The sequence below is a fragment of the Geotrypetes seraphini genome, chromosome 3 (genome assembly GCF_902459505.1).
Source record: "Geotrypetes seraphini chromosome 3, aGeoSer1.1, whole genome shotgun sequence".
In the NCBI taxonomy this organism is placed as follows: domain Eukaryota; kingdom Metazoa; phylum Chordata; class Amphibia; order Gymnophiona; family Dermophiidae; genus Geotrypetes; species Geotrypetes seraphini.
The window spans coordinates 410,191,970-410,213,677 of NC_047086.1; the positions used below are offsets into that span (position 1 = coordinate 410,191,970).

Consider the following 21,708-nt stretch of genomic DNA (forward strand, 5'->3'; position numbering starts at 1 on the left):
TGGAAGAGTGGGCATCAAAATGGCAGATGACTTTTAATGTGAGCAAGTGCAAAGTGATGCATGTGGGAAAGAGGACCCGAACTATAGCTACATGATGCTGGGTTCTGTGTTAGGAGTCACTGCCCAGGAAAAGGATTTAGGTGTCATTGTTGAGGATACCGAACCCAGAACTAGAGCTATCCACAAATGAGAGGCTAAAAATAGAAAATTCCTCCAAAGTACTTGGAATCACACTTGACTCAAACCTAACCTACAACATTCATATCACCTCTCTAGTGAAAAAATTCTTCTTTAAGATGAGACAGCTGAGGGCCCAATAGAGACCAGTAGCACAATGTGTCTTACCATGTTTCCCCAAAAATAAAACACAAGGTCTTATTTAGGGGTAGGTTTTATTTTTTTTTCATGTACAATGATCATCTCTTGCTTCCTCTCCTCTACCCTAATTTTTCATCTTTTCTTTCTCTCCCCCACATGTGCAGCATCTTTCCTCCCCTCTCACCCATTCCCTTGTGCCTTCCCTCAGCAGCATCTTTCTATCCTTCCTTCCCTCCCATCCCTTGTGCAGAAGAACCCTTGCACAGCTTCTATCACTCTCTTCCTCCCTCCCATCTCCCCTTGAAGCATCTTTCTATCCCTCCCTTCCTCCCTCCCATCCCCCCTCTCTCCCATCCCTCCCATCTCCCATCCCGTGCAGCCAAACTCCCGCTGACCCTTTCATCTCTCCCTCCCATCTGAACCCTGCCGACCGCGAGACTGGCATACCTTCTTCAAAACAGCAGCGTCAGCAGCAGTCTAAACAGGCTGCTTCACGGCTTTCTCCTGCCGGGGAGTTTCATGTGCCACGTTGCTGATGACATCATCAGTGATGTGGTAGAGGAACGCCCTGGCAGGACAAGGCTGCAAAGCAGCCTGTTTAGACTGCTGCTGACGCTGCTGTTTGGAAGAAGATATATTGGTCTCACGGTCGGATGGGAGGGAGAGATGGAAGGGTCAGTGGGGGTTCGGCTGCGCGGGGTGGGTGGGGGGGAAACACTTCTGCGAGTGAATCCAGCGTTTTAACTAGGGCTTATTTTTGGGGTATGATCTCTTTTGTAATCAATTGGATTATATCGCAGATTACAACTAAAAAATATAATTATAGGAATAAGATAGATCAAACACAATTTTGGAGTGAAATGGCGACTCCCATCCCTGAATTACAATAAGAACAAATTACTTGGTATAGAACTACTGAACAGAATAGCTCCTAAATATAGCGGGAGGATTAAGCATTTCCAGAGGTTGTGGTAAGAGCGGATAGTGTAGCTGGTTTTAAGAAAGGTTTGGACAATTTCCTGGAGGAAACATCCATAGTCTGTTATTGAGAAAGACACGGGGGAAGCCACTGCTTTACTAGCAGGATATGGAAGATGGTGAAGTGAGGTTAACTGGAAACATCCACTATGGCAAACCGAGTGTCCAGTATAAGAAAGAAGGCTTAAGGGTCTCCAAAACCCGCTTGATTAAGCACTAAATGTGTAATTTCAAAGGTTCATGGGTGATAATGTCAGTCCTTGGCCCTTATTGTCACCTCCTCCTTAATGGTTTGCTTAACACTTGCTGTTGTTCCCTAGTTATATAAACCACTTTAAATAAAACATTACAACAGAAAGTATTTTCACTTATCTTTAATGGCCCAGGCAAGAGCAACTGAGGTTGAGTTTTGTGCATGTTTTGCAAAGAAATCATGATAATACACTGCTGTGACACTTCTTCCACATGGAACTTTGTCTGTGATGATGATAAGCAAAAATCATCATTTTTTGACTTTTGATTGAGCTCGTCAAAATTTTTTTGGTCATGGGGAAGATGGAGCTCTCCACTCATCATTGAAAAACTACGCAAATACGGCTGAGAGATATTATCTCATGCTCCCTACAGTCCAGACATGAGTCCACCAGACTTCGACCTTTTTCCAAAGTTAAAACAACCTATGCGTGGACATCATTTTGCATCTCTGGAAAAGGTTTCTTCCGCCAGTACCTGAGCCATTCAGCAACTGAACAAAAAGAGTGTCTTAGATGGAATAATGAAACTTCCCGGCATTGGGACTCGGTCATTGCAAAGCAGGGAGACTATATTGAAAGACTGTAAAGAAATACTTGAAAAAAAACCAAAAAAAACATATAAATTAAAAAAAAAAAAGAAAGTGTGCATTATTTATGAAATGACTCTCGTATGTATATCCTAGATCAATTAATCTAGCTTCTTTCTACATTATCCGTAAACTAATCGCCGGCAATAGCAGAATATAAATGAATAAACTGTAATTAACTGTACTGTACCTTCATGTTTAAGGACGCATATAATTTGTGACCTCCCGTCCGATCAAATCACTGACTTCTCCCAACTCAACGATAACTAAGGAGGAGCATAGCTTCCCCTCTCTCCTTCTTTTCTATAAATGATTATAGTTCTACCCTTCTTCCCTTGTGTCTCAAGGTATTAATGGTATGTTAAGAGTTTTAAATTTTATTTTTAATGTAATATCTCTGTTCCCAAACTGAGCAGGAGTTCTCTAACTACAGTCCTGCCAGTAGGGGGTGCTGTTTCATAACCACATTTTGCACAGTGAGAGACAGGCAAAGCCTGCAGGATGCCAGGAAAGCTGCCTGTTCCTAGGAACTGAAAATTCATATTGAAGCACAACCCCTCTCCGGCAGCAATGCAGTTGGAAGGAACAGGGTTCATTGAATTTGTTTATTTGCTGTTAAGAAAATTGTAAGTTTTCTGTTGAATTGTACTTGCTGCTCACTGCCTTGGGTGAGGTGGTTAATAAATCCAAATCAATAAATAATTGTACAAAAACTGCTTTAAATAGGTGAGAGAGTAGAAAAATGTGCTCCCGAGAGAGGTGGTGGAGAGGAAAACGGTGACTGAGTTCAAAGAAGCGTGGGATGAACACAAAGGATCTAGAATCAGAAAATAATATTAAATATTGAACTAAGGCCAGTACTGGGCAGACTTGCATGGTCTGTATATGGCCGTTTGGGGGAGGATGGGCTGGAGAGGGCTTCAATGGCTGGGAGGGTGTAGATGGGCTGGAGTAGGTTTTAACAGAGATTTCGGCAGTCGGAACCCAAGCACAGTACCGGGTAAAGCTTTGGATTCTCGCCCAGAAATAGCTAAGAAAAAAAAAAAAAATTTAAATTGAATCAGGTTGGGAAGACTGGATGGACCATTCGGGTCTTTATCTGCCGTCATCTACTATGTTACTAAAAAGCCTATTATGGTAAAACTATAGAAGAAGTGGTTCAGGGGAAAGTCAGAGCTGCATGGAGTTGGTGAGCCTGGGGATTCAGATATAATCCAGCTCACTGCAAGGCAGTTGCTTTTTCTTAGGACTTGTCGAACTGGAAGATGATATTTTCTTTCTCAAGGGACCCTCGGCCACAATAGGGCACCCGCTCAAACTCAGGGGCGGAAAATTTCATGGCGACACCAGAAAGTATTTCTTCACAGAGAGAGTGGTTGATCATTGGAACAAGCTTCCAGTGCAGGTGATCGAGGCAGACAGCGTGCCAGACTTTAAGAATAAATGGGATACCCATGTGGGATCCCTACGAGGGTCAAGATAAGGAAATTGGATCATTAGGGCATAGACAGGGGGTGGGTAAGCAGAGTGGGCAGACTTGATGGGCTGTAGCCCTTTTCTGCCGTCATCTTCTATGTTTCTATGAGTGTCCGGTGATGTCTTCCGGTCAAGATAGTACTGCAACGACATAGGGATGATTATGATTTGTTAGATGGGAGGGAGGCAAGCTTTTGTGATTTAGTCAGTCATGACTTCTTGCTGCTGGAGCTGACGGCCATCACAGTCTCAAGAGTAGAGTTCAGTGATTTGTTCTCATGAGCTGCCACTTGGGATCTTCTTTAGCCTCTAGTATTTCATTGGGAAGGTTACCCACCCATTTGCTACATCTCCTTATCAGGGACAAACAGAGCTGCCAAGGGGACCTGATTTTTGAGAGGGAGCTCAGCTCACCTGACTCAGCAGGGGATGGAGAGAGAAGACGAAACTATTGACTCCCTTCTATCGAGAGCTTCATTGGCTGCCACAGCACAGAACTCATTTAGCCCAACACCACTGTCTCCCTTAAGATGTAACAAGGGAAGGACTGTTTTATTTCTGTGAAAAAAGGGAGACGGTGTTGCTCTTCTGGAGGCTGTTATAGGGGAAAACACCCTTCAGGGATTCAAGACAAGGTTGGATAAGTTCCTACTGGAACAGAACAGATGCAGGCTGGTCTTTGACCTAAGGGCCGCCACGTGAGCGGACTGCTGGGCACGATGGACCACTGGTCTGACCCAGCAGCGACAAATCTTATGTTTTTATCAAAATATTAGCAGAATCCCCTCCTGCTCCCTAATGTTCTTCCTTTCAAATAGCATATTAATTGTGGTGACTACAGGGCTGGAGAAGGATAAAATACAGCTATTGCTTATCCTTGAAGTCATCTTTGCTAAAACCTTGTCCTCTGCCTCGACATGATCTTGGCTTTCTCTCTGTCCTTAAGTTCCTTCCTTTCAGGATTCTCTTTTCCAGTCTTCCTCATTTCTCTTTCCTCCAGGTCTCTCTCTACAGCTTCTTTCTTCTCAATTTTCTCCCTCCTCTCACCTTCATATCTGTTGTCTCCATCATGACCCCCCTCTCCCTTTTCTGTCTGCAGCTCTTCTACCTCTCTTCCAGAATGTCTCCTACCAGCAAACTTCCTTCACATTCCTTACCCACAGCTCCACCATCAGTTCCTGTCCCCATCACTCAGCCTTTTCTTCAGAGCAGCGCTGTCTTTCCTAACCAGTGACCGTTTTCCATTCCCTTCGCCCTCCCTTGCACCCTTTATTCCTCTCCCACTACTTCTTTCTTTTTTTTTACCCAAATGGTCATGCCAACAAAGTGATCTGAATCTATCTGTTCTTTCCATCAGTGTTTGTCTTCTGCACTTGCTTTCCCCATTGGCAGCTACTAGGGCACAGCAAAGACCTTCTTCCCTGCAGTCTACTGGACAAGCTGCATGGGAAACTATAGTTCCTCTAGCTGTACAACATGGAGCTTGCTGTCCCTTATCGACAGACTTTACCTGGCACCTATGCTCTAGATCAGTGGTTCCCAACCCTCTCCTGGAGGACCACCAGGCCAGTCGGGTTTTCAGGATAGTCCTAATGAATATGCATGAGAGAGATCTGCATATAATGGTGGTGCCAGGCATGCAAATCTGTTCTATGCATATTCATTAGGGCTATCGAAAACCCGACTGGCCTGGTGGTCCTTCAGAACAGAGTTGGGAACCACTGCTCTAGATCATTTACAAATATGGCAAAAAGCAGTGGATCCAGCACAAACCCCTGGAGAACCCAAGGATCTACTCTTCTCTATACACAATTCCTAAGAACAGTTCTCACCTGAACAAAGATGCCTTGTTTTTGTCAGCTCCATTCTTTCTTGCTGAGGTATGAAAGAAGATTTGGGCCTGGCCTTTGTGGGGTGTCATAGGTTCCTTGGAAAGGTATTCCAAGATGTGGGGGCTGTCCTCGTGACGCCGGACATAGCCCTGGTTGATGAGATGCATAATGCAGGACAGAACGTCCGTGTGATTGCAGCAGAAACTCATGAACCTCCGAGTGGCCCCTGACTCCCATTTCTGGCAAGCATCCATCACCTGGAGAAACACAGGAGGCAAAGCATCTGTCATGAAGTCACAACGAAAATGTTGGCTTAGAGAGGACAACGACCTGTAGCCGAGCAAGTGAAGCCTTAACGCCAAATGATCCAATTCTAATAAATTCAAGGATGCCTTCGATATCTAAGCTATATGTCCTTTTTCTTTCACTCCAAACGCCTCCCTAGAGGCGAATTAACTCCTAATATTCTACCCATCCCCCTCCCTCCTTTATATATATATTTTTACCACCTCTTGTACCTTCATGTCAGTCTTAAGTAATATATGTAACCTCCCCGGTCTCTCCTCCACATCTAATTTTCATGTGGTGGAATATTTTTTTCTTGTTCTTTTAACCTTTGTTTTAAATATTTTCATTGATTGTAAACCGTCTAGATAAATTTTGATGGACGGTATATCAAAGAAATAATAAACTTGGAAACTCAAAATACATTTCCATTGCTTTAAATGTATCTACAGTATTTATTTATTTATTAAAAGTACACTTCAACCATTTTAAATATCTTTTTAGAAATATTTTTCTAAAATTCTGATTTGGAAAATAATCATCACTCTTATGTCTAAACAAACCATCCAGAAAGTGCAACATCAAACATTTTTTGATAAGAAGTCGAGATTATTTAGAAGCCATCACTCAAGTAGTTAAACACTATAGGGCTCATAATCGAAAGTGAAAAGTCCAAAAACCGGCCAAAGTCAGCACTTGGACGATCAAAAACGAAAGACGTCCAAGTGCCGATAATCAAAACGGGTTTTGGACGTGTTTACAAACATAAGAACATAAGAAGTTGCCTCCACTGGGTCAGACCGAGGTCCATCTCGCCCAGCGGTCCGCTCCCGTGGCGGCCCATCAGATCCGTGACCTGTGAAGTGGTTTCTGACCACTTCTATAACCTACCTCAAGTTCTATCTGTACCCCTCTATCCCTTTATCCTCCAGGAACCTATCCAAACCCTCTTTGAACCCTAGGCCTAGGCCTTCCCAGTGCCGCTGAACGATCAGAGCTAAACGGGGCATTTTAGGAGGAGTGTCGAGGACGGTATTTGGGCGGGACGTGGGCCATGCTAGACTTAGTCGTACTGAATGTATAACCGAAAGTTTTACAACACAGCCTAGACGGAACTTGGACGTTGTGACTAAGGCCATTTAAAACATGGTCTAAGTCACAAAAACCTATATAGTGACCAGATAAGCACTGCAAACACATAGTACAGACCTCCACACACTACCCCAGTGATCACCGACCCACTCCCCCACCCCCATAAAAATCGTAATCACAACTTTAAATATCTGCCTCCAGAACATCAGCACCAGGCAGCCTGTCATAGGAAAGCCTAGTAGAGCTGCACAGAGGCGGCTTAAGTCGTCTTGGGGTTGGGTTAGGGACCCATGGAGAGGAGGACCCAAGCCCATAAGCCACTGTAGAAACATAGAAAAAAGCAGCAGAAAAGGGCTATAGCCCACCAAGTCTGCTACTGGGGTTGTAGACAGGTGGGTATAGTACGTTTTGGGGGGCTCACTATGACCTATAAAGGAGCTATAGTGAGATGTTTATGGGGAACCCTTTTGTGAAGTTCACAGCAGTGCCCTGTAAGGTACCCCATTCAGGTGCCATGTCTGGGTGTCCAGTCCATCATTTTGCTGACCCCCTCCCACGTTCAACAGGGTTTATTCTAGGCGTTTTTGACTTGGATGAATATTTGGATGAAAATGTGGTATAAAGATGGACGATTTAGCCGCTTGGACGATCAAGTGGCTGGACGTATAGTTAGACGATTTTTGGGGAAAAAAATATTTTGGCCGTATTTTTCGAAAATGTGTCTTAAGCTGTGTCTGACTTTGAACGACTTGTGACTTAGGTGAAAATGGACTTAGATGTTTCTTTCGATTATGCCCCTCCACGAGGCTCATAATCGAAACTGAAATATGTCTAAAAACTCACCCAAGTTGGCACTTGGACGATCTAAAATACAGGTTGTCCAAGTTCCGATAATCGAAAAAGCTTTTTAAGACGTATCCAGGGACTTTTTAGGCCTCTGAATCCCGCTGTGCACCCAGAGCTGAAAGGGGTGTTTTTGGAGGAGTGGTTAGGGCGGTATGTGGGACGACCTAGACTCAGTCGTCCTGCAGGGATAATTGAAGGTTTGACGAGACTGCTTAGACGGAACTTATACATTATTACTGAGACAAATTCAATCAGTATCTAATTAATTCACTCGTTGGTCATTTCAAGAATCGATTACTGTAATGCCTTGCTCATAGGAATCCCCCTAAAAGAAATCAGACGGTTACAGCTCATTCAAAATACCTCAATTAAACTCTAATGGAAAGCAAAGAAATTTGATCACGTTACTCCACTTCTGGAGAAATTTCACCAAAAAACTTACAAGATCTGTCTATTAACCTTCAAATCAATTCTCCTTTATTGAGTGAGTTTTAATACCTTATACTCCTGTTCGATCACATAGATCTGATAACCAACACTTGCTGGTAATCCCTTCTTTGAAATCCATTAATACCCGTAGGCAGTACATTTCTCTGTCGTTGCTCCACAACTGTGGAATTCACTCCCCTTATATATAAGGGAAGAACGTCTTATAGACAGATTCAAAAGCAAATTGCTAATTTTTAATTGCTTTTTTTTGCTTTTTAATTGCTTTTAATTGCTAATTTTTCTTTTGGAATTTTATTACTATTTTAATTTTTACAAGACCTACATGTAGTCTTTCCCCCCCTATCGTTTTACCCCTATTCCTCCCCCCATTTTCCTTTTGGATCTGATTTGTTTTATTGTCTGACTCATGTACCACATGTTTTTAGATTTGTTCATCGCTTTGTATTACAATTAAGCGATCCATCAAATTTTATTAAAACTTGAAACAATGTATAAGTGCCCAAAAGGTATCCAAAGTGACCAGATAACCATTTAAGGGACAAAGTAAAGATCCCCCACTCTGTGTTCACTGACTCCTGTCGCACCCCCACAAAGTTCAGAATAAAAACATAAATACCTGCCTCCAGAACATCAGCATCTGGCATAGGAAAGCCTAGTAGAGCTGCACAGAGGTGGCTTAAGTAGTCTGGGGAGTGGGTTACTGAACCATAGAGAGGAGGACCCAGGCCCATAAGCCACTCTAACCACAACATTCATGGTGGAAAAAGTGAACCCACCAAAACCTTATTGTACTGTCATATAGGTGCCACCTGCAGCAACAGGCGAGTATAGTGGGTTTTAGGAGGCTTACCATAACCTATAAGGGAGTTTTGGTGAGATGTTTATGTGGCACCGTTTTTGTGAAGTTCACAGCAGTGCCCTGTAAGGTGCCCCACTGCTCTGTTGCCATGTCTGGGTGGCTGGTCCATCACAATACTGGCCCCTCCCACGTCCAAAGGGTCTTGTTCTGGATGTTTCAGACTTGGATGAATTTTTGGTTGAGAATGTGGTGCATAGATAGACGATATTTTGGACGTACTTTTTGAAACTGGACATTTTGCTGCTGCCAACTTTGGGTGACTAGTGCCCTACGTCCAAATTGGACTTAGACGTATCTTTGGATTAAGCCCCTCCGCCTGCAGTGGTTTTAAGAGTAACAAAACCTTTTAGCATCTATTCCATAAATCGCACATTGCAAATGATTTATTTTCTATACAGTGCTCAAAACTGATCATAAAAATGTCCTTCCACAGTGAATCCCTGATTAGTCCTGACATGAATACTTCCTACTGCTGAAATTTCTTTATTAAACAAAGGGCTGGCTGTCCTTTCTATCTACACAGAGATATGATTTACTTCAAATATAATTTCAATTAAGGAGCGCTTTTTGGACATCTATGTTTTTCGATTATGAGTCTGATAAGCACTGGCAAGTTAGATTCAAAGCAAAGAATACAAATGAAAACTTGTCAGAGGCGTAAAAATTCATAGTACATCCGAAGCAGAAAACCTGTGAAGGAATCAAGGATGATCAAGGAGCGAGCGAGCAAGACGTCAGAGAGTAGGGAGCCTGAAGGGACTCCATTGATAGATTAGCCTTTAAATAATCTTGCAGGTACGATTTAAACCCTACCTGTAAGGCCTAGATTTTGGAGGAGCTAGACCAGCAGGTCAAATGCAGAAGAGAATCAGCAGGTCACTTAAGCCTCCATAGCCCCAGGTACAACCGCTTCGATTATGGCCAGAGAAAGGGGAAATGTCAAATCCCACTCAGAACTGGAAATGAGCAGGTAAGTCCCTGGTCTTACAGGACCCCAAAATGGGCTTTTCACCACTATTCTCACCCCCTCTCTTCCTTACTTCTTTGGAGTCTGTGTCCTTCTCACTGGTATTGGGATCATTTACGCGTCCCCCCAGTTTCTATCTTATTCCTTAGTGTGCATGGGGAGGGATCTCTTCGGTTTCCCATCCAAGTCCCCTTTTACCTGGAAGACAAGGTTATCGATATGCATCTCCTTCTCCTTCTTCATGATCTGAATGAGCAGGCAGCAAAGAATGTTCCTCTTCCTCTCAAGCGTGTTGCCTTCATCCTCTTCCACATTTAGGTATGTCTGATTTGGGAGCAGCCAGCACCTACTCTGCTGTGCTGCTACCCCCGTGAGCCACTCTTCATTCAACCGCAGAACTCCTGTATCCAAAATGAGGAAAACTCTCTTAGTCCATGCACAAACAAACTGGGCTCATGGGCAGCTAACTTTTCATTCCCGCTTTCTAATGAATCTAGTTACCTCCATAAGCCCAGTTCTCAGGCATGCACGTACGTACACAAAGAAACCCAGGTTACAGGCAGCTCTCCAACCCAGGCACACATATAGTACATAAATCACAGCCAATTTTCCCAAATATACACAGAACCATAGTTCCCAGGAAGCTCTCTAGGACAGTCAAATGCTGGCGACAGGGAACTCTCTCATATACCTGAAGCCAGATCACAAGACAGAAGCTTGTGCAACTAGGTGGTGTGGGTCACATCCTTCTCAATCCTGCTAGTTGAAAGTAGAGAGCTGCACGGGAACGGGGACGACGGGAATCCCGCGGGACCCGCGGGCTCCCCCTTTGGGTCATGGGGATCCCGTGGGGACGCCCCTAGGGTCGCGGGGATCCCGTGGGGACGCCCCCTAGGGTCGCGGGGTTCCTGCGGGGCTGGATGTACTCAGTCGCGCGGCTCTTCTCCCTACCTTCTCTGCTTGCAGCACAGAGCCGAACGGAAGTCTTCCCGAAGTCAGCGCTGACGTCGGAGGGGAGGGAGGGCTTAAACAAAGCCCTCCCTCCTTCCGACGTCAGCGCTGACGTCGGGAAGACTTCCGTTTGGCTCTGTGCTGCAGGCAGTGCAGGTAAGGAGGAGAGTAGCCTCGCGGTTCGAGTGACTACCAAGGGAGGGGGCGGTCCGCCCCGCCACACCCCGCCCCGGTTGCAGCACAGCCGGCCAGGTCCCCTTACTTTTGTGGCACTTCCCCGACCGACCGACAACAGCCCCGGTCCGACAATCCTCCCTGCCCTGTAGCCGCGAATCTAAATTATCTTCTTACAGCAGATGTAATAAGGTAATTTAGATTCGCAGTTAAGGGCAGGGAGGTTTGTCGGACCGGGGCTGTTGTCAGTCGGTCGGGGAAGTGCCACAAAAGTAAGGGGACCTGGCCGGCTGTGCTGCACCCGGGGCGGTAGAGAAGGAGTGGGGAGAAGGACGCTGAAAGGCCATGGGGAAGACGGGAGGGGGGGGAAGGACTCTGAAAGCACTTGAAGACAGAGGAGGGAGAAGGACGCTGAAAGCACATGGGGAATACAAAGGGGTGAAGAAGGATGCTGAAAGGCCATGGGAAGGGGGGGAGGACTCTGAAAGCACTTGTGGAAGACAGAGGGGGGAGAAGGATGCTGAAAGCACATGGGGAAGACAAAGGGGTGGAGAAGGACGCTGAAAGGACATGGGGAAGACGGGGGGGGGTGGAGAAGGACGCTGAAAGGCCATGGGGAAGACAGAGGGGGGAGAAGGACGCTGACAGGACATGGGGAAGATGGGGGGAGAAGGACGCTGAAAGGAAATGGGGAAGAGAGAGTAGGGAGAAGACGCTGGCAGGGAAGAAGACAGATGCCAGACTATGGGGGGAGCGGAGAGAAGAAGATGGGTGCCAGACCAATTTGGAAGGGGGAAGAAAGGGAGAGGCACAGTAACAGAGCAAATGGAAGATGCAGAAGGAAGAGAGACAGTGGATGGAAGGAATTGAATGAGAACATGAGGAAAGCAGAAACCAGGCAACAAAGGTAGGAAAAGAATTATATTTCTTTTTTTTTATTTTGCTTCAGGATAAAGTAGTATATTAGTTGTGTTGATAAAAATTTATAAACATTAGAGGCTCTGGTAGAAACCCATTTGCAAAGTATGTATTCTTCCCAATTAATATTTTCAAATTAATAAAGTCTTTTTGCTTATTTGTAAATGGGTTTCTACCAGAGCCTTTAATTCAGTAGCATAATTAAATGAAATAACTATTTCTGAAGTTTATAGGGACGGGCGGGGACGGAGGGGATTCCTCACGGGGACGGGCGGGGACGGAGGGGATTCCTTGCGGGGACGGGTGGGGACGGAGGGAATCCTCACGGGGACGGGTGGGATTCCTCACGGGGACGGGTGGGACTTTGGCGGGGACGGGTGGGATTTCTGTCCCCGCGCAACTCTCTAGTTGAAAGGAAAGGCGGAGGAAAAAAGTCGTTCATATTTCTGTTTAAAAATCTGATGTATTGTCAATCTTTTACATTCCAAACAAGAAAACTTTAGAAAAAGAACTTCATTAATGAAACAGAAAGACCCATCCCCGAGATTCAGCATGATTTGGCCAGCTAGGAATGGCTCCCGGCTGAACTCTGATATTCAGGGAGAGAGCCGTCTGTTTCCCGCTGAATATCCTGCGTGTTGGATTGGCCAATCCCCAACAATATTCAGTGGCTGACTGGCTAAGGTTAGTGGCTAGATAGAGCTGCCTAAAAAACCCAACAGGTCTATCTTTCATCGCTTTGCCTTGGTTGAATATGAGCTTGGCCAGCTAAGTCCAAGGCGGCAAACTGAGTGCAATATATATATGGCCCCAGCATTGACCATCTGGGATCACTGTGGACACAGGAGGTAGCCATGGGCCCTCAGACATTCTGCACCAGATCGGCATAAAGCATTGGCGTTAACAGCTTTCTTCAAAACTGGGTAAGTATGATGCCTGCAGTGCTGGGGGGTGCAAATGGAGGGCAATGGGATGGAGGAGGATAGCAGTGCAAGAGTTCATTGGGGAGGGGTGCGTGGGGGTGTATAACTGCAGCAATGGTGGTCATTGGGGGTTAAAGGGAGGACAGCAGCCTCAGTGATCAGGTGGTGGCTCAAATACTCGGTTTATATTTGAGTATATAGGGTATAACTATGCTGGACCACACTGGGAAAGGAGGATAGTGAGAAAGCGGGTGCTGGGGAGGGACAGGGAGATGGTATGCATGGGGAAAGGGTAGGGACATGGGATCAATGCTGAATATTTTGGGGGGAGTTAAGATACAGAAGGAAAATGCTGGATATGGCAGAATAGTGACAAGGAGACAGGGATAATGCTGGACACAGAGGTATGATGCTGAATAAGGGAGGGGGCAGAGATGCTGGACAAGATGGTGGATGCTTGGATCAGCTCTCAGTGAACAAGGACAGATGATCTCTGAGCGAGAGGAAGGAACTGGAGAGCTTTGTAAGTAGTGTGGATGGACCCTGACTTCTCTGTTTCATAGGTAGCTCTCCAAGAAAACTGCACTCGCAAGCTTAGGTCACAGAGGAAGCCTTCAACACAGAGAAAACACTATCCATAGGCTCCTGAAAACCCCCCCAGGGGCTGTACAATACCCACCTCTGGCACAGATGCTGTCCTTTTCACTCTGGATCAGAATTCCCCCCTTTGTAGTAAGTGGCTTCAGTGCATGGCCTAGGAGAACTGGAGAGAGGCCTGTAGACAGCAGAAGCGTTTCCACACTGACTTCCTAAAAGGCAAAGAAAGATGTAAGAGGCAGGATGGGGGCTCCTGAATATCTTACATGAGCTACAAACTGAAACCAACAGCAAAAGGGATGCTACTACTAATCATTTCTATAGTGCTGTACATTAAGACAGTCCGGGCCTGATTCTCCAAAGTGCGTCCCGATTTTAGGCAGCTGTAGGCGTCCTACAGCTGTCTAATCAGCCAATCGGGATGCACGTTTTTAAAAAAATGCTCCCCAGGCAGGCCGCCTATATTGAAGGCGCCTCCGGGAGCCTAGGGAGACCCGCAAGACGCCTAAGCTTGCCTAAGGGCCTTAGGCGGGCCTTAGGCGAACCTAGGCGGCCCTATGCGTCTCCCTAGTAGAGGAAGAGACGCTTAAAATGTAGGCCAGCAAAATGCTGGTCTACATTGTAAGTAGGCGCGGCCGCTATACTTATGGCAGCAAGGGATCTCCCTGCTGCAATAAGTATAGCGGCCGCGGTCGCCTGTCCCATCGCCGACAGGAGGATGCCCAGTCCTCCTGTCGGAACCCCCCTCCCCCCAAACTGGTAATCACGGGCAGGAGGATGCCCAGTCCTCCTGCTGGAACCCCCCTGGAACCCCCCTCCCCCCCAAACTGGTAATCGCGGGTAGGAGGATGCCCAGTCCTCCTGCCGGAAAGCCCGACGCCCCCCCCCCCCCAAACTAACCTTTACATGTTGGTCGGCTGGACGGGTCTTGCTGTCGTCCAGCCGACGGGCCCGCCTCGTGGAAATGATACGGGCCCGCCCCTTCCCGGCCCATCCCCACTAAATCTAAGGCCTGATTGGCCCAGGCTCTAGAAGCCTGGACCAATCAGGCCTTAGGCATAGCGGGTCTGCCCATCCCCACTAATCCTAAGACCTGATTGGCCCAGGCTAGGCACCTGGGCCAATCAGGCCTTAGGATTAGTGGGGATGGGCGGACCCGCTATGCCTAAGGCCTGATTGGTCCAGGCTTCTAGAGCCTGGGCCAATCAGGCCTTAGATTTAGCGGGGATGGGCCGGGAAGTGGCGGGCCCATCGGTTGGACGGCAGCAAGACCCGTCCAGCCGACCAACATGTAAAGGTTAGTTTGGGGGGAGGGGGGTCGTCGGGCTTTCCGGCAGGAGGACTGGGCATCCTCCTGCATGCGATTACCAGTTTGGGGGGAGGGGGGTTCCAGAGGGGTTCCAACAGGAGGACTGGGCATCCTCCTGTTGGCGATGGGACAGGCGGCCGCGACCGCTATACTTATTGCAGCAGGGAGATCCCTTGCTGCCATAAGTATAGTGGCTGCGTCTAATTTAACCCGATTCTCTAATCGGCGTCTGTACCATGGACGCCGGTTACAGAATCGGAGTTTAGTGTAGGACCGATTCTGTATAGGACACTTCTCCTGGGCGTCCTATACAGAATCAGGGCCTCCCTGCTCAGTTGAGCTTACAATCTAATCAACAGGGAGTTAGGAGTTCAAAGCAGCCTTCAAAAGTCTGGATCTGAATACGTATCTTCCTTTTCCAGGACTAAGGCACAAACGGTGCCTTCAATAATGAGCTATAACTCATAACTGAAAAAAATTAATTGTACAAAAGAGAGGCGTGTTTAGGGGTGGAAAAAGACATAGGCACCACCAAGCAAGATTCTCTAACCCTGGCCAAGGCACTGCTGTGATTCTATAATGGGTCCAAAATGCATGACATAAAAAAGGGAGGCGGACATACTAGACGATATGCAACTTATATGCCACCTATTTCATAACGAAGAAAAAACCCTCTGACATGAAAAATGATAAAACACATTAAACATCCATATTTTCCAAATAAAAATATGGTTTTAAAGCTTTGCAAAATCTTAAATAAGATAAGAATCTAATTTGCAGCCAGAAATATAAATGATTTCTCCAAATGTTTTTTAGATTTAATATTTTTTCTGTATAGCAAGCACCCTCTCCATTTTAAAGATATGACAAACTGAATTCCACCAAAAAGTATAATTAAGTTTAGTATAATCCTTCCAATTTCCAGTAATATGTTGAATGGCAACCCCCGTCAGTATTAATAAAAGTTTATTATTATTTGCTGAAAATGGACTCTTAAATCTCATAGATGTACCAAATAATATAGTCAGTATCCAAAAAAACACCCTCAAAAGCACAGGTCTACATATCAAATTATATCCAAAAAGGAGAAAAGACCTCAGTATCCAATAAGGGCTCTAAAAAGCTACCCACATAGACAAGCTGGTTTCAAACATAATTTTAGTTTTTTCATGAAAGTCACGGAGCAGTTTTTCCTGCTTTCTAACCCCAGGACTACATTCAAACAGCAACATTCAGATAAGTGACTTTCATGAAAAAAAATGAAAAAACTAAAAAAGTATATTGGAAAGTGAAAGTGACTTTTATTTAAAAAATTTGAAAGAGAGTGTGTTTTTTGAAAAAGACTTATACACTATATCTCACGTATTTGGGAGTTTTTGACCAAGGATGTGTCTGCTGGTCTCAAATTATGTTTGAAACCAGCTTGTCTATATGGGTAGCTTTTTAGAGCCACTTTAAAAAGATTTGGGGGTCATTGATTACATATTCTAATGATCAGACACCTTAAACACCTTGTTATTATATAAGATATAGGTGGGGTGGGATTGGGAATATGTTATTTGTTAATTGATATATTATTAATGGATGGGGGGGTGGGAAGGGATTCTTTTATACTTTAATGATTATAAGTAAGATTGTCAAGTGATTTGTTTAAATTTTTTTTTTGATTGTTTATTATACACTTGTTGTAAGATATGAAAATGAATAAAGATTTATAAAAAAAAAAAAAGATTTAATATTTTTTGCTGACAGAAAATCCAGTTTTAGCTTTTGAACAGTCCTTGAAATCAGCCAATTAGGTGGTAATAAAAAGTATTCAATAAGACCCTCTGGAATAAGATCAAGTTTTATTAAAATTTGCTATAATCGCCTATCAAAGAATTTCTAGGCGAATTACAAGTATATTTTAAAAAATAGGTAAAAACAATACAAATATAACAATTACAGAAAAACAAGTCCATGGAATGACATTCCCTGGGGGAAAACACACACAAAACGTGACGGATTAAAGGGAAGGATAGGAAAACACAACTGGGTGGGGGAAATGAAGAAAGTTGTAGGGAGAGAAAGCAAAGAACGGGAAATCTTTTTTTAAAACCTAGAGTTGGTTTAGGATGAGAAAAGAAGCTTTTTAGTTTACCTTTAAAATGATCGATTATTGTTTCCTAAGCGTTCCACAGCTGAGGTACAGTTACAGAAAAAATTTCTAATACCAATTATCCTTGATGAAGGAACAGATAGTCATTTCTGATCTGTCGCTCTTAGAGCTCGTAAAGGAGTAGATGGGATCAGTAAATTATAGATCAGGGGTGTCAAAGTCCCTCCTTGAGGGCCACAATCCAGTCGGGTTTTCAGGATTTCCACAATGAATGTGCATGAGATCTATTTGCATGCACTGCTTTCATTGTATGCTAATAGATCTCATGCGTATTCATTGGGAAAATCCTGAAAACCCGACTGGATTGTGGCACTCAAAGTGGGACTTTGACACCCCTGTTATAGATGAAATCAGGTGCCTTTGAAATAAGTCATATTTTATATGTGATCCGATGTATCACTGGGGGACAGTGATCAAATTTTTTTGCCATTGAAGATAAGTTTTATTGCAGAGTTCTGAAGGCGTTTTAAAGAATTGCAATAGTCAATTTTTGATATAATTAATGAGTGAATTAAGATATTTAGGGATTTTGTCTTGAGAAATTTTGAAATGGTGCGGATCATGCGCAGTTTATAAAAACAGGATTTAACCACATTACTTATGTGGTCATGATATGAGAGTTTATTGTCAAAAATTACTCCTAAAATGTGTATTGATTTAACCAATTGTAAGGGGTTGTTTTTTTACGGAAATGGGGGCGCCAAGTTTTATTCCTTCTTTCCAAGGAAATAATACTGTTTTAGTTTTAGAAACATTTAATGCTAGCATATGGTTGTCCAGCCATAGCCTGACCCTATCAAGTTTTTGATTAATTGCTTTATAAGTTAAGAACACAACCTTAAATTCCACTTTCAAAGACCAGGAGCCAACAAAACAGCCAGTAATGGAGAGCCTTGGTCAAGTTTACCCCGAGAAAAAATTAACCCAGTAGCCATATTCTATAAAAAAGTTGAAGCCTTCCCAACAGTTTTACTGAAATTGACTGAATAAAGAATTGCAATAATCCTATTATGGCAGTAACACAGCTCGAGCAACCTTGCTGAAGGAAAGTCATGAGAAGAAATCTCTGCAAAGAATCTAGGTGAAGGCGAGGCTGAATAAGTAGGTCAAATATACAGAGAGACTTCTTTGATATAAATGAAGGAGAAATCAGGTTCTTACTGGCTAATTTTCTTTCTTTTAGTCCAAGACCAGCACAGAAACTAATGGGTAATAGCTCACCACGACCAGCAGGTGGAGACTGAGACACAAACTTCTGACTGTAGTACAAGTGGGCTGTGCAGTCCCAAGTACAATCAGTCTGACAAATAACCAAGCAGAACTAAAAGCTGTGAACTATAACAACAACATCACTCCCAGAAGGAGATTAGCAACTAACAGAGAGCTTGCCAGTTATGCCACACGAACCAAACACAGCTGTTCTTATAATCTCCCTAACAACCCAGACAAAGAGACACTGCAGAAAAAAACATATTCTTTGCACAAAACTCTGAATAAAAACGACAGGGCAGGGTCTGTACTGGTCTGGAGGGACTAAAAGAAAGAAAATTAGCAGGTAAGGACCTAATTTCTCCTTCTTTATCGCTCCTACAGACCGACACAGAAACTGTACCGGGGGGGGGGAAGGTCCGCCCCGGGTGCACGCCCCAAGGGGGTGCACAGCTGGCCACCCATCGGGGAAAGGCTACCACAGCCGCCATCGGGAACAAGCTGGCGCCGAGTTCTCCCTCCCTGCTTTTCTTCCCTGCGGGGCCAACCAACTCTTGCCATAGCACGACAGGCTCATAGTAACATAGTAACATAGTAGATGACGGCAGATAAAGACCCAAATGGCCCATCCAGTCTGCCCAACCTGATTCAATTAAAAAAATTTTTTTTTTTTTTTTTTTTCTTCTTAGCTATTTCTGGGCAAGAATCCAAAGCTTTACCCGGTACTTTGCTTGGGTTCCACCTGCCGAAATCTCTGTTAAGACTTACTCCAGCCCATCTACACCCTCCCAGCCATTGAAGCCCTCCCCTGCCCATCCTCTACCAAACAGCCATACACAGACACAGACCGTGCAAGTCTGCCCAGTAACTGGCCTTAGTTCAATATTTAATATTATTTTCTGATTCTAAATCTTCTGTGTTCATCCCACGCTTCTTTGAACTCAGTCACAGTTTTACTCTCCACCACCTCTCTCGGGAGGGCATTCCAGGCATCCACTACCCTCTCCGTAAAGTAGAATTTACTAACATTGCCCCTGAATCTACCACCCCTCAACCTCAAATTATGTCCTCTGGTTTTACCATTTTCCTTTCACTGGAAAAGATTTTGTTCTACGTTAATACCCTTTAAGTATTTGAACGTCTGAATCATATCTCCCCTGTCTCTCCTTTCCTCTAGGGTATACATAATCAGGGCTTCCAGTCTCTCCTCATACGTCTTCTGGCGCAAGCCTCCTATCATTTTCGTCACCCTCCTCTGGACCGCCTCAAGTCTTCTTACGTCTTTCGCCAGATACGGTCTCCAAAACTGAACACAATACTCCAAGTGGGGCCTCACCAATGACCTGTACAGGGGCATCAACACCTTCTTCCTTCTACTGACTACGCCTCTCTTTATACAGCCCAGAATCCTTCTGGCAGCAGCCACTGCCTTGTCACACTGTTTTTTCGCCTTTAGATCTTCGGACACTATCACCCCAAGGTCCCTCTCCCCGTCCGTGCATATCAGCTTCTCTCCTCCCAGCATATACGGTTCCTTCCTATTATTAATCCCCAAATGCATTACTCTGCATTTCTTTGCATTGAATTTTAGTTGCCAGGCATTAGACCATTCCTCTAACTTTTGCAGATCCTTTTTCATATTCTCCACTCCCTCTTCGATGTCTACTCTGTTACAAATCTTGGTATCATCTGCAAAAAGGCACACTTTTCCTTTTAACCCTTCAGCAATGTCACTTACATACATATTGAATAGGATTGGCCCAGCACCGAACTCTGAGGGACTCCACTAGTCACCTTTCCTTCCTTCGAGCGACTTCCATTAACCACCACCCTCTGGAGTCTGTCCGACAGCCAGTTTCTGACCCAGTTCACCACTTTGGGTCCTAACTTCAGCCCTTCAAGTTTGTTCAACAGCCTCCTATGAGGAACTGTATCAAAGGCTTTGCTGAAATCCAAGTAAATTACATCTAGCATATGTCCTCGATCCAGCTCTCTGGTTACCCAATCAAAAAATTCAATCAGGTTCGTTTGGCACGATTTACCTTTTGTAAAGCCATGTTGCCTCGGATCCTGTAACCCCTTAGATTCAAGGAAATACACTATCCTTTCTTTCAGCAACACTTCCATTATTTTTCCAACAACTGAAGTGAGGCTCACCGGCCTGTAGTTTCCTGCTTTATCCCTGTGACCACTTTTATGAATAGGGACCACATCCGCTCTCCTCCAATCCCCAGGAATCACTCCCATCTCCAGAGATTTGTTGAACAAGTCTTTAATAGGACTCGCCAGAACCTCTCTGAGCTCCCTTAGTATCCTGGGATGGATCCCGTCTGGTCCCATCGCTTTGTCCACCTTCAGTTTTTCAAGTTGCTCATAAACACCCTCCTCCGTGAACGGCGCAGAATCTACTCCATTTTCTCGTGTAACTTTGCCAGACAATCTCGGTCCTTCTCCAGGATTTTCTTCTGTGAACACAGAACAGAAGTATTTGTTTAGCACATTTGCTTTCTCCTCATCACTCTCCACATATTTGTTCCCAGCATCTTTTAGCCTAGCAATTCCATTTTTTATCTTCCTCCTTTCACTAATATATCTGAAAAAATTTTTATCTCCCTTTTTTACATTTTTAGCCATTTGTTCTTCCGCCTGTGCCTTCGCCAAAGGTATCTCTCTCTTGGCTTCTTTCAGTTTCACCCTGTAGTCCTTTCTGCTCTCCTCTTCTTGTTTTTTTTTATATTTCATGAACGCCAACTCTTTCGCCTTTATTTTCTCAGCCACTAGATTGGAGAACCATATCGGCTTCCTTTTTCTCTTGTTTTTATTGATTTTCTTCACATAAAGGTCCGTAGCCATTTTTATCGCTCCTTTCAGCTTAGACCACTGTCTTTCCACTTCTCTTATGTCCTCCCATCCTAACAGCTCTTTCTTCAGGTACTTTCCCATTGCATTAAAGTCCATACGTTTGAAATCTAGGACTTTAAGTATCGTGCGGCTGCTCTCCACTTTAGCCATTATATCAAACCAAACCGTTTGATGATCGCTACTACCCAGGTGAGCACCCACTCGAACATTAGAGATACTCTCTCCATTTGTGAGGACCAGATCCAATATCGCTTTTTCCCTTGTGGGTTCCATCACCATTTGTCTGAGCAGAGCCTCTTGAAAGGCATCCACAATCTCCCTACTTCTTTCCGATTCCGCAGACAGAACATTCCAGTCCGCATCCGGCAGGTTGAAATCTCCCAACAGCAGAACCTCCTCTTTCCTTCCAAACTTTTGGATATCCACAATCAGATCCTTATCAATTTGCTGCGATTGAGTCGGAGGTCTGTAGACTACACCCACGTAGATAGAAGTTCCATCTTCTCTTTTCAGAGCAATCCATATCGCTTCTTCCTCTCCCCAGGTCCCTTGCATTTCGGTCGCTTGGATATTGATCTTTACATAGAGAGCTACTCCTCCACCTTTATGACCATCTCTGTCCTTCCTAAAAAGATTATATCCCGGTATGTTTGCATCCCATCC

The 21,708-nt window shown here is 44.6% G+C and overlaps 1 protein-coding gene across 1 annotated transcript in view; it reads right to left on the reverse strand.

The window, feature by feature from the left end:
* CUL9 (cullin 9) overlaps positions 1–21,708 on the reverse strand; it is a 535,945-nt gene that overhangs the window by 114,856 nt on the left and 399,381 nt on the right. Inside the window, exons 33-35 of the mRNA XM_033937681.1 lie at positions 13,590–13,719; positions 10,143–10,345; positions 5,446–5,702 (exon numbers count right to left, since the gene is read on the reverse strand). Coding sequence (XP_033793572.1) covers positions 5,446–5,702; positions 10,143–10,345; positions 13,590–13,719 — 590 coding nt within the window. The remainder of the gene's footprint in view (positions 1–5,445; positions 5,703–10,142; positions 10,346–13,589; positions 13,720–21,708) is intronic.